Source organism: Scyliorhinus canicula, chromosome 4 (assembly GCF_902713615.1).
Source record: "Scyliorhinus canicula chromosome 4, sScyCan1.1, whole genome shotgun sequence".
NCBI lineage: Eukaryota > Metazoa > Chordata > Chondrichthyes > Carcharhiniformes > Scyliorhinidae > Scyliorhinus > Scyliorhinus canicula.
The window spans coordinates 163,148,829-163,164,866 of NC_052149.1; the positions used below are offsets into that span (position 1 = coordinate 163,148,829).

At 41.5% G+C, this 16,038-nt stretch overlaps 1 protein-coding gene across 3 annotated transcripts in view; it reads left to right on the forward strand.

Annotated features, from left to right (window-relative positions):
- ttc1 (tetratricopeptide repeat domain 1) overlaps positions 1-7,609 on the forward strand; it is a 52,433-nt gene extending 44,824 nt beyond the window's left edge. For all 3 annotated transcript variants that reach the window (XM_038795458.1, XM_038795460.1, XM_038795459.1), the window contains exon 8: positions 6,957-7,609. In XM_038795458.1, coding sequence (XP_038651386.1) covers positions 6,957-7,093 — 137 coding nt within the window. In that variant the 3' untranslated portion in view covers positions 7,094-7,609. The remainder of the gene's footprint in view (positions 1-6,956) is intronic.
- The last annotated feature ends 8,429 nt before the right edge of the window (positions 7,610-16,038 follow it).

Sequence of the window (16,038 nt, forward strand, 5' to 3'; positions counted from 1 at the left end):
ATTCTCCAAAAATGGGCCTATCTCGCCACGCCAGCGTAAAGACGTGGAGCTTTACTCCGGAGATTTCTTAAAAATATTAGCACCTATTCACTTACCTGCAAGGGACTGGCAGGGCCCCGGAGTGCTTCCCGCAGCTTCAGCTGCAGATACAGACCCCCGCACGTCCGGTTGGAAGTCCGTGCATGCACACGGCGGTGGCTGAACACTATGGCGGACTCAGCTGGTGGACCTAGACGACGAAAGAAGGTCCCAACGATCGGCCCCCGTCGCTACATCTCACACGCCCGATCGTCGCCCCAGCCGCCCATAAGTCTCCCCCCCCTCCGTACTTGATTCCCCCCGCTCCCCACCAGGGCGACCGTAGACTGAGTCCGCAGCTGCCGCACAAGTGTCCCGACCAGCCAGACGTGGTTAGAACCACGCCGTAGGGAATTCAGCCGGTAGAGACCAGAGCATCGCCAGGAGGGCCTCTGGTAATTGCCCAACAGCCGCGACACGTAAATTGCGCGGGAGCAGCGCCGGCCCAATCCTCTGCCCCCGCTTCAAACGCGATTTCGCCGCGGGGCTGCGGAGAATCCAGCTCGAGGAATACATAGGAGAAATGGACAAGGAAATAGAGAGGCAAACAGACAAAATGAAAGTGGATTGACAGCTAGTCAAAGCTGCTCTTTAGGTCTATTAACAATGAAAGGGTTATCCTCCATTTGCAAGAAAGTAAATCCCGTTTGCCAAACATGATTTGCCTTTTAAAATAAAAAACTGCAGAGACTCCTTTATTAATTCATGCTTGTCCAGGTGTCCACAAGAAATCTATTTCTAAAGGTTTCCCACACCTGCACTAAGGGTTGTCAGACGAGTGGTGGTGTGGATTAGCAACAAAAGGGGTGACCTGTTGGCGAAGGCATCAGGCATTGCTGAGGTACTAAATGAGTACTTGCCATCAGTGTTTAAAAGGAAGAGGATTTTGCCAAAGCAATGGTACATGAGGAGGTTGTCAGGATATTCATAGAATAGAATCATAGAATTTACAGTGCAGAAGGAGGCCATTTGACCTGTCGAGTATACACCGGCCCCTGAAAGAACCCCCTACCTAAGCCCATACCTTTACCCTATCCCCGCAACCCAGTATCCCCACCTAGCTTTTTGGACACTAACGGGCAATTAAGCATGGTCAATCCACCTAACCTGCACAGCTTTGGACTGAGAAAACCGGAGCACACGGAGGAAACTCAGGCAGACACGGGGAGAACGTGCAGACTTCACACAGACAGTGACCCAAGTCGGGTATCGAACTGGGTCCCTGGTGCTGTGAAGCAACAGTGCTAACCACGAATTAGAGAAAGATGAGAAGTTATCTGGTCTGAATGGAATGCATCTCAGATCACTGAGGGAACTAAAGGTGTAATTGCTGACCATAATCTTCTAATTCTTCAAGGATACATGGGTGACACCAGAAGAGTGGAAGATTGCAAATGTTGCACCCTTGTTTATAAAACAGGGCAAGGATAAACCTAGCAATTAGTTTCGTACTGCATAGGAATTTTTTTGGAATTTTCTCGTGAATAATTAACAGCCACCTGGACAAGAATGGGTTAAAAAGGGAGAGTCTGCGCAAGTTTATTTCGAGCAAATCATGTTTGACAAATTTGATTTAATTTCTTTTAGATGGATGAAGGCAGAGTAGTTGATATTGACAGAATTTTAAGAAAGCATTTGATAAGATTATCAGCAGAATTGATGCTCCTGATAAAAGTGGCAACATGGATACAAAGTTGGTTAATTGATAGGAAATCAGGGGCAGCAAGGTGGCGCAGTTGTAGCACTGCATTCTCATGGCGCCGAGGTCCCAGGTTCGATCCTGGCTCTGGGTCAATGTCCGTGTGGAGTTTGCACATTCTCCCCCTGTTTGCGTGGGTTTCGCCCCCACAACCCAAAGATGTGCAAGGTAGGTGGATTGAACACGCTAAATTGCCCCTTAATTGGAAAAAATGAATTGGGTACTCTAAATTTAAAAAAAACATTGATAGGAAATCTGGCATTGTTTTGGAGGTATACAATAGAATTCCCTGTGGTTCAGTACTAGGACTGCTGCTGCTTTTTATATACATTAATGACTTGGATTTTAAAATGCAGAGCACAATTTAGAAATTTGCAGATGACATAAAATTTGTAAGTGAGGGAGATAGTAATAGATTTCAAGAAGACATGGACAGTTTGGTAAAATGGGGGTCACATGATAGATGTAGGGCTGGTTTAGCTCAGTGGGCCAGCAGCACGGGTTCAATTCCCGTACCAGCTGAGAATTCTGAATTCCCTCTGTGTACCCAAACAGGCGCCGGAATGTGGTGACTAGGGGCTTTTCACAGTAACTTCATTGCAGTTTTAATGTAAGTCTACTTGTAACAATAAAAAGATTATTATTAGGGCTGGTTTAGCTCAGTGCGCTAGACAGGTGGTTTTGAATAGCGGGTTCAATTCCCGTACCAGCTTACCCGAACAGGCTCCTGAATGTGGCGACTAGAGGCTTTTCACAGTAACTTCATACTTGTGACAATAAAAGGTTGTTATTAGATGAATTTCAATGTGAAAAAGTGGAAGATGATGCATTTATAGATTACATAGAACAGTACAGCACAGAACAGGCCCTTCGGCCCTCGATGTTGTGCCGAGCAATGATCACCCCACTCAAACCCACGTATCCACCCTATACCCGTAACCCAACAACACCCCCACCCCTAACCTTACTTTTTAAGGACACTACGGGCAATTTAGCATGGCCAATCCACCTAACCCGCACATCTTTGGACTGTGGGAGGAAACCGGAGCACCCGGAGGAAACCCACGCACACACGGGGAGGACGTGCAGACTCCACACAGACAGTGACCCAGCCGGGAACCGAACCTGGGACCCTGGAGCTGTGAAGCATTTATGCTAACCACCATGCTACCGTGCTGCGGGATATTTATGGTAGGATATTTGATGAGAGACCGTGCTAGCTCAATTATGCAACTTTAAAGGGGCTGCAAAAAGCGAAGGACCTGGGGAACGAGTTTGTGCAACAATCTTTGAAATTGTCAAGACAGATAAAGGAAGTAGTTAGTGAAGTATATGGGATCCTGGGCTTTACAAATAGAGGCAGCACGGTACTCAGTGGCTAGCATTGTTGCTTCACAGTGCCAGGGTCCCAGGTTTGATTCTCGACTTGGGCCACTGTCTGTGCGGAGCCTGCATGTTCTCCCTGTGTCTGCGTGGGTTTCCTCCGGGTGCTCCGGTTTCCTCCCACAAGTCCCGAAAGACGTGCTGTTAGATCATTCGGACATTCTCCCTCCATGTACCCGAACAGACGCCGGAATGTGGCGGCTAGGGGCTTTTCATAGTAACTTCATTGCAGTGTTCATGTAAGCCTACTTGTGACAATAAAGATTATTATTATATAGTATAACGGCCAGGAAGCAATGTTAAACCTGTATATAAAGCACTAGTTAAATCTCGGCTGGAACACTGTATCTAATTCTGGGCACCACATTTCGAGGTGAATGTGAAGGTTTTAGAGAACGTGGGTAAGAGAGGGAATGCTTGCGTAGATAAACTGAAGTTGGAGTTGTTTTCAGTAAAGAATGCCATGTGGAGATTTAATGGGGGCGGAGCGGTGGCATTGATGGATACATGTTTAAAGTGATTGACAAAAGAAGCAGGGTTGACATGAGGAAAACTTGTTTTGTGTAACAAGTGGTTAGGATTTGGAATGCATTGACTGACAGCATGATGAATGCAGATTCAATAGTAGCCTTCAACTGATAATTGGATAAGGACTTGAAGGAGAATAAAAATAGTAAAAATATGGGTGGGTTGGGGGGGGGGGGGGTGCGAGGGAAGAGTGGGACCAACTGGATTACTCTTCAAAAGAGCCAATAGAGCAAATGATGACTGCAATTTCCATGCTGTTCTCTCCTCCACACCAGCCATTCTTTTAACTTGCTGAACCAGATTTTCAACTAAGTGCCATGAACCATATCTTCTGCTAAACTCAATTTAGATAAGCTTCTGAAGAGCAGTTTTCTTCCTGTTCCTCCTCCAATGTCTTCCATTTTTGATCTTCCAACACTCCAATGCGTACTGGAATATTGTTCCATTAATGCTGGCAGTACTGTAGCATCCTAGTCAAATGTGTTAGTCAAGATGATCAATGTCAGCTGATTTTGGCCTCCAGCTTCAAATGTCTAGAGTAAAATTGTCATGTGAATTATCCTCATGTAATTCTGAGTTGTTTTTATTCAATATTCATTCTACTTTTTAATCCATGAATTTAAAACAAAAATGAATCCCTCCCTAACATCACTGTGGGTGTGCCTGCACCACATGGACTGCTGAGGTTCAAGAAGATGGCTCACCAGCACCTTCTCAAGTGCAATTGGGAATAGGCAATAAAATGCAGGCATAGTCAGCAAAGCAGACGTCCAATGACAGAATGAAATAAACAATTTCAACTGTTGCACCACAGTTTTTAATGTGGCCAGCAGGGGAACATATTACGATTATGATTGAAACAAACACAATTTGATAAATAAAATTTAAATAGTTTACTCATATGAGGGTTTTCTCTTTTGAGCTGGCTAATACTAATTTCTAGCATCATGAATTTTTTATTGCTATTGTACTGGGGAGTTACCATAGGGGCTGATTTAGCTCAATAGACTAGACAGCTGGTTTGTGATGCAGAACAAGGCCAGCAGCGCGGGTTCAATTCCCGTACCAGCTGAGAATTCTGAATTCTCCTTCTGTGTACCGGAACATGTGCCGGAATGTGGCGACTAGGGGCTTTTCACAGTAACTTCATTGTAATGCTAATGTAAGCCTACTTGTGACAGTAAAGGATCTTTATCTTTGTTATGATCCTAGACCAGGACCCATCCCAAATTTCCAATACGAACCAGTTAGGGACAAGTAATTTTTGTTTAAATCAGGCAATGTTTGAGATCCAAGATACTTTTTAAAAAATAATTTAGAGTACCTAATTATCTTTTCCAATTAAGGGGCAATTTAGCGTGGCCAATTCACCTAACCTGCACATCTTTGGGTTGTGGGGGCGAAACCCACGCAGACACGGGGAGAACGTGCAAACTCCACACGGACAGTGACCCAGGGCCGGGATTCAAACCCGGGTCCTCAGCGCCGTAGGCAGCAATGCTAACCACTGTGCCACCGTGCTGCCCTTAGATCCATGTTACTTAATAAGAGAATAAAACCACAAGATTCCATCAGTTCTGATCAGACAAAATAAACTTTACTGTACAAAGTTAGTAAAGTAAAAGCATGCACAATATCTATCTTGTAATTTAGCATTGAGAATTAACATGAGGTACACGTGAATTAATAGGCAAATTGTGCACGAGCACAGTGCACCACACAATTAATGGCAAATTCGACCAAGACACAACCACGGATTTCTTAGCAACCCACCCATAAATGGTTAAACACTGTGAATCAACCAATCTCATTTAAACTCTGTTTCTTTCACGAAGGTTCCAGTCTTCACTCTCAAAGATCTAAGTGCCCTCCAGAGGTCACTGGAACTTCGACTGCCTCAATGACTGCTCACCTCCCAGGGCTACAGCATTTTGCTCCCCTGGATTCTGCAGTCTGCAATCCAGAATCAGCTCTTCAGCCAAATCGAGCAGAACACCACTGCTCAACAGGATTAGCACAATGTTGGGCATGTTTTTCTCCTTTATCTGGAGGTTTGTACATTGCGTCCCTTCATGCTGGGTCCATTTCTGACTCCCAGATGAACCGGAAAATGGCTTGGGTGATGGCCACAGTGCAGGAATGTGGAATGGGTCAGACCTGTTGTACAGCAACGCCGCAAGTGCCTCACATCTGATAACCAGGTTCTTATCTGCAATGGAGAGGGAGCATCACTGCCACATACCCAGTTTTTGTTTCCTTACTGGCTCATTCCTGGGTTCTCTCTCTTTGGGACTTCTCCATGTCTCCTTTTTCTGAGTTCCTTCTTTTGGATCTCTCCCTGGACATCTCCCTGCCCACTGTCCTGGGCTCCTCTCTATTATATAACCCACTCTTGGGTACCATAATTGGGTTTTCACACCACCTTTCCCCACGTAGCCACACAACATTTGCAGAAATTCCCGAAGCATTCAGGACTTTTAATTCCTGCCCTCTGCACAGAATTAGTTAAGCCCTGACTGCCGCTATACTTTGGGATCATATCCTACCAAGGAGTCAACTCTGAAAGAAAGGATAGAAGAAATGTCGGGGAGTTAAAGAAAGGTAGGTTAGTGGAAGCGATGTGAGTTGAGGGATTGGGGCAAGGAGAAGTAGAAATCTCTCAATTTTTTTTTTGTTTAACCACTTCCTTCCAGTCGCCCTTTCCTTGTTAGCTGTGATGTTGACATTTAATATTACTGTATTCCTATTTGTTCTAGTCTCTCTCTTACTCAGCTGTTAGTATTGATGGATTCCGCTTTTTACTTTTAATCCCTTCTGCTCCAAAAGATACTGAAATAACAGATACAATTTCATGATAAATGCCATTTACCTAACTTGCTGGTTTTATGTGCAAAATCTTTCATGATCCAAGTTCTCTCTCTTGCCTGTCTTCCCTCAAGTGTGAAGTGAAGAAAATTGATTGTACTAAACCGTGGCAGGTCATGATTCTTTTACAGCAAACTCATTCAATTTGTTGGGTTTCTTATGAACTGGCTTATGAACTGTGCTGCATCATCTTGAGGTAATAATGTATCTGTTGCAACATGATTTTGTAGTAGAGCGATTTAACATTTGAATATTGTCAGCGGAATGTTTTGGGGCAAGGATTTGTCTATTTAAAAAAAAAAATAATCTTGCTGATCTTGTCCTTTTTAAATTGACTGTAGCTCATGCCCTTTGATGTTAACTTGAAATGTTGCCCTACAGTCTATTTTCTTTTTTGTTGTAGGCAAGCTGAAAGATCTTGGCAACATGGTTCTGCGACCCTTTGGCCTGTCCACTGAAAACTTCCTGTTAAACAAGGATCCAAACTCCGGCTCATACTCCATCAATTTTGTGCAGAATCCAAATAACAATAACAGATAATGTTTTTTTTCTGGTAACAGCTCAGCCCAAGGAATCGCTGTAGTAAAGTTAGTTATATAATTATAAAGTATTGCTTTTCTCGTCACTCAAGAAACTGATCTGTTCCAACCTTTGCTATACTACAGCAGATATTTGTTTACAATTAGAGTCTGCACACGTTTTAAGACATTTGGTTTGAGCTGCTTGTTGAAGGTAAAAAAGGTCAGGAGTTAAACTGTAAGCTTTATTTTGTCATGACATCTGGATAAGTGTTAACCCAAGTATGATAGTGTTTGGAAAGTGAAATACTTCATCAGTTTCACTAATTGCAGGTAACCACTGGGGAGACATTTTGTTTACCATGAACATTTGAAATCTGCAAACTACTGATGCTTGATATCTAGTTGTGTACTGTTGATCATGCTGAAAATATCATTAATACCCATTGCCTTATTTTCTGTGGATTTAAAAAAAAATAAAGTTAGAAAATGAATCGGCATTGCTAAGAACTTTCTGAAAATAAAAATATCAAAATTATACTCTATGATACATATATTGCTCCAATATGTAATTGGAATTAACTTGGCGAGATAAAAACAGGAGTTTTGACAGAACTGCATGAAATTGAAACATCCAGATGGATTTTGAAAGTGTGTCTTACATAATGTTCACAAGTCAGAAACTTGCCATTCTGCCAAACAGATACATACTGACATTATACTCATCACAAGCCTCCTCCAATCCTTTTCAAAGATATGCTTCTATTGCTTTCTCCCTCTTTAGTTTATTTAGAGTTCTCTTAAATGCACCTATGCTATTTGCTCTTTGAGGTAGCAAGGTCAAGATTCTAACCACTCTAGATGAAGGTTTCTTCTGAATACCCCATTGGAATTAATAATTATCTTATGTTCATGGCCCATAGTTCTGGCTTCACTGAATGGTGAAGGATCTTCTCTACATCTGCCTCATTAGGTCATCCCTTAGTCTTTTTTTCTGGAGAAAAGAGCTCCAGCATGTTCAATCTTAACTGATAGGTTTGGTTTCCAGTTTTGGTATTAATATAGTAAACCTTTTTTAATTCTTTTTCAATAATATGTATAATATGAAGAGTAGAACTGGTTGCTGTGATCAAGAATGATCGAAGCACGGTTATATACAAGTTTAACTAACTTCTCTGCTTTTCAATTCTAACCCTCTCGAAATGGATCCCAGTATTTTTCCCCCTTTTTATAGTTTTATTGACCTGCATGATTAGTGTATCTGTATCTCCAGATCTCTCTGTTACTCCACCCTTAAATACTTAATAACCCAGGAATATATGACCACCTTATTCTTACTACTCGAAATACACCACCTCACGCTTTTCTATATGGTAGTTCATTTACCAATTTCATGTCCAATCTGTACGTTTATTAATGTTTTCCTGTATTTTGTTTCAGTCCTCCTGTGTTTACTGAATACTCCAATTCCGTATTGTTCACAAATTTCGAAATCCTAATTCTTATCCCAAATTGTTTCTGTAAATTTTGGTCTCGGCTCCAATCCTTGAGGAACACTACTTCTTGCTGATTGCTATCTGAATAATATCTTTAATCTGTTTTCAGTTTTATAGCCAGCTTACTATTCATTCTGCTGCTCACTCCACATGCTCTGACCTCATTCATGTGTTTACTATACAATACTTTATCAAAGGACTTTTGGAAGTCTAAATAGATTACATCCGCTATAGTACCTTTATCTACTCCTTCTGTTACTACTTCAAACATTCATTAAGGTTAATCAAACATTGTTTTTTTTAATTTAGAGTACCCAGTTATTTTTTTTACAATCAAGAGGCAATTTAGCGTGGCCAATCCACCCACCCTGTAGACACTGGGGGAATGTGCAAACTCCACACGAACAGTGACCCGGGGCTGAGATCAACTCTGTGCTGTGAAAGCGCTGTGCCTACCACCGTGCCGCCACTAAGGTTAATCAAACATAACCTCCTTTTGTAACCCATGCTTTTTTTATATTTTGTTTCCAGATGTTTTGAGTTACATATTTGAGTAAGGATTTATTTATCTTTGCTAAGACCAATGGTAATCTATTTAGTCTATAGTTCCTTGGGCCTATTCTGTCTTCATATCAGATAGGAATCATATTTACTGTCTGCCAATCCTATGGCACTGTTCCTTTTCTAAGAAATTTAGCTCTGATTTCTTTTCCAAACCTCATTAGCATTTACTAATCACAGATCAGTACTGGACATTTCTTATTTAAGAAAATTGTGTTTTAAACTTATTCCTGCTCAACAGTATGAGGTCAAACTCTCAGCATCTTTTTTTCCAACCAATTCCCTTTCCTGTCTTTCAACAGAAGTTTCTTGTATTACTCACCGAGTGTGTGGAACACCACTGCCTCACAGCGCTAGGGACCCGGGTTCGATTTCAACCTTGGATGACGTGTGGAATTTGCCCACACTTCCCGTGTCTGCATGGATTTCCTCCGGGTGCTCCGGTTTCCTCCCACAGTCCAAAGATGCGCATGTTAGGTGGATTGGCCACACCAAATTGTCCCATAGTGTCCAAAGATGCACAGAATGGGTGAATTGGCCATGATCAATGCCATGATCAATGCATGGGTTTGCGAGGTAGAGTGCGGGAATGGGCCTAGGTAGAAGCAACTTTTGGAGGTCAGTGCATACTTGATGGGCTGAATGGCCTCCTTCTGCACTGTAGGGTTTCTATGGAAGTTGCCTTTTTTGTATAAAATTTTAGTCCCCTCATGAACTCATATTAGAAAGAAACTTAGTTGAAGTCAATTAAATTGTAAGATTGTCACTTAGTTTTGCATTTTTTAATGTTGTTTTCATCAGTGTTAGCTTGAGTTGTTTCTCAGTTGATTGATACTTACTGAATTCTGCCATACAACCATAGGTGCAATACCAGTTCATGCATGCAAATACCAAAGATCCTTTCCAACAACTCTAGACTTCACTCATGTCTGTCATCATGCACTCTTGCAAAATTCTGTGGTGTGTGAAACAGCAAGGTTTGGTGCAAGCCTAGGATCCATTGTGTACCCATCTATCGGGAAAGTACTAAACAGGGGCCAGATGTTGTTCCACAGAGTGAAGTAAAAGTGGAAAATATGATTGTTGTGATATTTGGAAATTGTGTGGGGGGGTGGGAGGGAGAGAGGGAACATTATAAAACACCTTAATGTTCTTTCCGTTTCAGAGGTTGCTGAACATTTTTAAAGCAGCATGGCATTGCTTCTTACTAAAACAATTATAAAATATAAAAACACATTAATCGAAGTAAGTTTCTGTTAAAAGCAGGAGCAAATATTTGCAGCGCATTTAAAAAAACATCTCTTTAAAACCATTTTGGAGAGCTTGCCTTCCATTTTTACTGCTTGTATTTTGACATTGCTATTAAAGGGATTGAAGGGCTGCAGAAGTTGTGTTGCATCTACAGGTATTTAAAAGTATACAAATCTGAGGTAAATAGTTAATATGAAGCCAATAATAAAGTTAAGCAAAAATCATAAGAGCACTGCTTACTGGTAAAGTGGACCGGACCCACTGTGTTGGTATATAAGTAGTGTGGAAATCTGCAGCCTCTTCCATTCCCAAGTCGAGTTAAGCAGCACTGTTAAGTGATGTTTGAGTCTGTTGTGCTGAACCTTTTTCATATCTTACAATGTATTGGACGTCCACAAGGGGTGAGAGCCTTTTCAAAACTATTTAAGCCAGATTTCTCTTTCTAAAGCTTTTAAAAATATTTAGTATTTTATTTTAGAATATTATTGTATGACATTTTATCCAAAATAAAGCAGTTTTATTGATTTCTGCCCTCTTATTTCATAATGTACTTAATTCTAGCTAACAATGTAATATTGCAGCCATTTAAAACTGACGCTCACAATAGCAGAAATGGTATTAAGGCAAGAATAATGCTGTACAATTAATGAAGACTGGTTGGGGCAGCACGGTAGCACAAGTGGATAGCACTGTTGCTTCACAGCGCCAGGGTCCCAGGTTCGATTCCCCGCTGGGTCACTGTCTGTGCGGAGTCTGCACGTTCTCCCCGTGTCTGCGGGGCTTTCCTCCGGGTGCTCCAGTTTCCTCCCACAGTCCAAAGACGTGCAGGTTAGGTGGATTGGCCATGATAAATTGCCCTTAGTGACCAAAAAAGTTAGGAGGGGTTATTAGGTTATGGGGTTAGGGTGAAAGTAAGGGCTTAAGTGGGTCGGTGCCGACTCGATGGGCCAAATGGCCTCCTGCACTGTATATTCTATGTTTATGTTCTAGACTTGTCTTTTTAACTCTGGAAGGAATCCTATTGTTAATCAACAGTGACAGCTTGCATTTATGGTAGTGCTTTCAATGTAGCAAAATATCCTCAGGTGTTTGTGGGTGTTATTGATCAAAAGTTGACACTGAAATATCAGGACAAATGACCAAAAGCTTGGGAAGGGAGTTCCAGAGGTTTGGGCCAAGGCAACTCGAGGCACAGGTGTAGGTGGAGGAATTAAAATTGGATGAATAAGAGGCCTGAACTATAGGAGTGCAGGTGCCTTGGGAGGATTATAGCGTTGCAAGAACTAGGGAGGGTCAGGGCCCTGGGAGTATTTTTAAAAATGGATTCACATTTTAAATTGAGACTTTGCCAGATCAGGAGTCAATGTTGGTCAGTGATCAGTTAGGATATGGATGAGCTCCATTTTATGACAGGTGGACAATTGGAGGATGGGCAGAGAGCATTCAAATAGTTAAGTCTAAAGATAACAAAGGCATGGAGAAGGTTTTATGAGTTAAGTCAGGTATGGAGTTGGCAATGTTACAAAGGTGAAGTAAGCAGATATGTGGTTGGAGGCTCATCTCTATGTCCAGTATATCAACAAGGTTGTGATCGGTCTGATTCTGCCAGGGAGAGGAATTAGGTCAGTGCTTAAGAGATCAGAGTTTGTGGCAGAACTGAAGGCAATGACTGCAATCTTCCCAGTATTTAATTGAAGAAAATTTCTGCTCCTCCAATAATGGATATTGGACAAGCAGTCTGACATATCAGAGATAGTAGAGATATCAAAATAGCTGGTTGTGAGGTACAGCTGAACATCGTAAACATACATGTGGAACCTGACGTGCAGATTATATTGCCAAAGGGCAGCATATAGATGAGAAATGAGATGTAACAAGGATAGTTCCATGGGGATTTGCAGAGGTAACGGTGCAGGAGAAAGGATATATCCCATTGCAGGTGATTCGCTGGTTATGACTGGATATATAAGAACGTAACCTGTTTTTGAAAACTCGCCACTATTCAAAGAATTCCCCCTATACCAAAAAGGGCCGACATTCTAAATGGTGAACAGGGATTCTCACTACCTGACTCCAATGCAGGCTTCGGTGGGTGCTATTCAGGTCAAACTATATTTTCAAGTTATCCCCCGGTATAACCCATACCTTCACAGAATATTTCATCTACTTACCACTTAGTAGCATCGATCCTGGGTCCCGCATTGCTAAGTAAGTAACCACTGTTTCAGGTTAAAACTTTTAAGTTATTTTATTATGATTTTTTTTCTTTTAAAAGATGCAATCACTGTCTTTACAGAAAAGTAAAAAGATCTTGCTTCTGGATCCTTCTGGTTGGTTGAAGGGACCTTCAGGCCCACCTTGACAATCAGTCTTCTTTAGATGTATTCGCTGGTGAGCTCGGTTGCTGTGTCCTATCTTTCCCATGTACCGAGCTGTGAGAGCTGGTTCTGCTGGCTGTCTCAGCTGACTCTGCCTCCTCTTTAAATTCTGGTCTTCCTTAGATGTATTAGCTGTTTTAGCTCGGCTACTTTGCTTTGGCCTTTTCCCATGACCGAGCTGACTCTGAGCTGCGTGTTCCTTCTCTGCTTCTCTCCTTCTCTCCTGGACTTCCTAATCTCCTGTCCCCTTTCTCAGGGTTTATATATCTTTCTAACAGTCAAGTTTTTATGATTTTATTGTAAAGTAACTTTTATTTCACTTGGATTGTAAAAGGTACCTAAATTTAAAATGTAAAAGGTATCTAAATTTTTCTAAAAAGACTAAGTATTCATTTTGACATGACCTCACCTCTCAGGTCTCTGATTACATTGTTTCCTTTGTGATGTTCAAAGTTCCTTTGTGATATTCAAAAATGCTTTGGTTTCAATAGGGGTGTGAATTTTGGTTCCTGTCATTTCTATAGTTTTATTTTCCAATTGTGTCCCTAGCTCATAATTTTGACTTTGAGTTTGGCTTTAAATTATGTTTCTCGTAGACTGATCGTCTCCAACTTTCTTTAATTTACCTGATATCGGCAGAACTTCACACCTAGAATTGTTACCAAATTCAACTGAACCTCATCCTTTCCAGCTGCTTACTAAGATAGTTAATTTCAATGAAGGTGGAAAACATTGTTTTTATCTGTATGCTAAAATCCACTTGGTTATAACTTGAAAAGTTTACATTTATCACCTAACTCAACTGAAACCCTCATCCATGCTTTTCCAGATGCTTACTAAGATGGTTAATTTCAATGAAGGTGTGAGCCATTGTTTTTAGCTTCATACAAAAAGCCTGTTTGACCAAGGCTATCTGCATTTTATAATCCTGCTCTTTGCAGCTGCTGTTAACCCTTCATGGGATCTTTCCCTGTATCCTCTCATGTTTCTCTCAAGACCAGATATTGCCAGACTTCCATGTTTCAAATGACACATCTTTCCATATTTTCAATTACAAACCAGGTGACGGCATTTCATCCAGCTGGATGACCGAAAGAGGTTTTGGAAGAGGATGGTGTAGTCGACCATTGAAGGCATTGCAGACAGGTGGAAAAGGATGAAGAACAGTTCACCATGGGTTACAGACACACAGAATGTAATTTGTGGCTGATGAGAGCTGTTTCAGTACTGTGAATACCTGGTTTGAGTAATTCAAACATGGAAATGCAGGGAAAATGGGCGCAGAATTGGTGACAGCAGCAAGTTCAGTACTTGAAAAGCAAAGGGAGAGTCGAGTTGGGGAAGTAGCTTGCAAAAATCGGGGAGGGGCAGTTGTGGTCAAGGGTGAGTTTTATTTTGAAGTGATTGTGGCAAATTTGAAGGATAGGTCAGAGATGATAAATGTCTGTTGTTTGGTGGAATTCCAAATTTTAGATGATGGAATTCTGACTTTTTTTCTCAATGTCCGCTGGCCCTCCGCCGTCGCTGCCTCCAATACAGCCAAAGCCAAGAAGAGAGTCAATCTGGAAAATCTCCGCCAGCAGGAAGCTGGGGCCAAGACCTGGGTAGCCATTGCTTTGTACCAACCTGGTCACGGCTGACATCACTTATCCCAACAGAAGGGCATGCTCTGCTGCTGGCGCTTGGTGGAATAATGGGTTTCAGAGTCCCGGTAAGAGTGGGGGTTGATAGTGAAGTCTGAGTCGCCGCATGGTTTGGCAGGCTGGGAATGGAGACCACACTGGAGTTCTACATTGATGGCTGCATCCATCATTGCTGCAGCCCAGATTGGAAGTTCCAGCTGGAAGAGCATGAAAAAGGAAGCAAAGATCTTTGCAGCCAGCAGCAATGTACACAGCATCACCACTGTTGGAAGATGTTTCTGTGGTGTTAGGGGAGAGGGGCTGATTACAATATGTGCATGGGGAGGAAGAGGATGGGAAGGGCTTCTGTCACCAGTGAATTTAGAGAGCTTGGCTAAAGCTTACATTAGCATACAAAATATAAAATTTTTACAAAGTACTAATGCATTATTACATTTGAATTTTTTTTAGCGTGTGCAATTGTATTTTATGTGAGTACTTTAATATACTCAATGTACTATGCTTCTCTTGCAGTTTAGTTTTTGTTCGTGCCTGGGAACCATGTTCGTTTTCAATTTTTAAAAATTTGTTCATGGGATATGGGCATTGCTGGCGAGGCCAACATTTCTAATTACCCATGATCAGGTGGTTGAGTTAGTGTGATCACATTGGAAAATAGTTTGAAGTACTGCCATAGTCCTTTGCTTTGCTTTAGTGTACATCATAGTGTTCTGTTGTTAGTATGGACTTGATCCTGTATTGCATGCACTAAATCTGGTGATTTTATACCAAATCATTGATCCACCGTATTGATGGTAAAAAAAGGGAAAACTAATGTTTTTCCCTACTTGAAGTCTAATAATTCCACCTATTTGAAGTGGCTTAGAAGCATTTGCATTTTACTGCATAAAGTGCTGTAATTACATAATTCTTTGTCACAAGATATGCTCAGACCTTTTTGTCTTTGACCTTTCTCATCCCTGGTAGTTGGGTAGTACCCGAGGAGGGAGAACTTAACATCAGCTGATGTGGAGCCAGGAAGGACATTTCGGTTGCCAGTAATTGAGGGAACTAAGCTGCAGGGAGCAAGAGCCTTACATAAAAGATGAATTGAGACGAGGCATGATGGAAGGTCGGGGAGGGACTAAAGAAAGATGCGGGTTGAAGACAAGGGAAGAGGGAGGCCATTTGGTGGAAAATAATATTTATTGTCCCTGAAAAATCTTCATTACATTAACTATGTGTACTGTAATCTTAACTAATTGGGGCTACCTGTTCCTTCACTGTATTTCAGATTGGATTCATATCACTTCATTTGAATTTACTGACAACTTTATTTTCATCTAATGCATTGATTTCAACGTGAGCAATGCCGCCATATGTCAGCATTTAACTTTGAAATGATAGGATATGGGGTAAAAAGGTTACAAAATTGTTTAGGTAATTCTAAGCAGTTAACTGATGCTAAGCTTTGCTAGGGTCTAAAAGCATTCCCCACCAATCAAGGCTTTAGAAAATATGAATGCAACTGAAACACGGTTTTGTGGACTGCAGAATTTTACAAACTAAGCATGAAGGGAAACAAGACTTCACAAGCCAATCAGTATTATAAATAAATTGTCCGGCAGTCTCTAGAAACAAGAATAAGGGGAGTGGGTG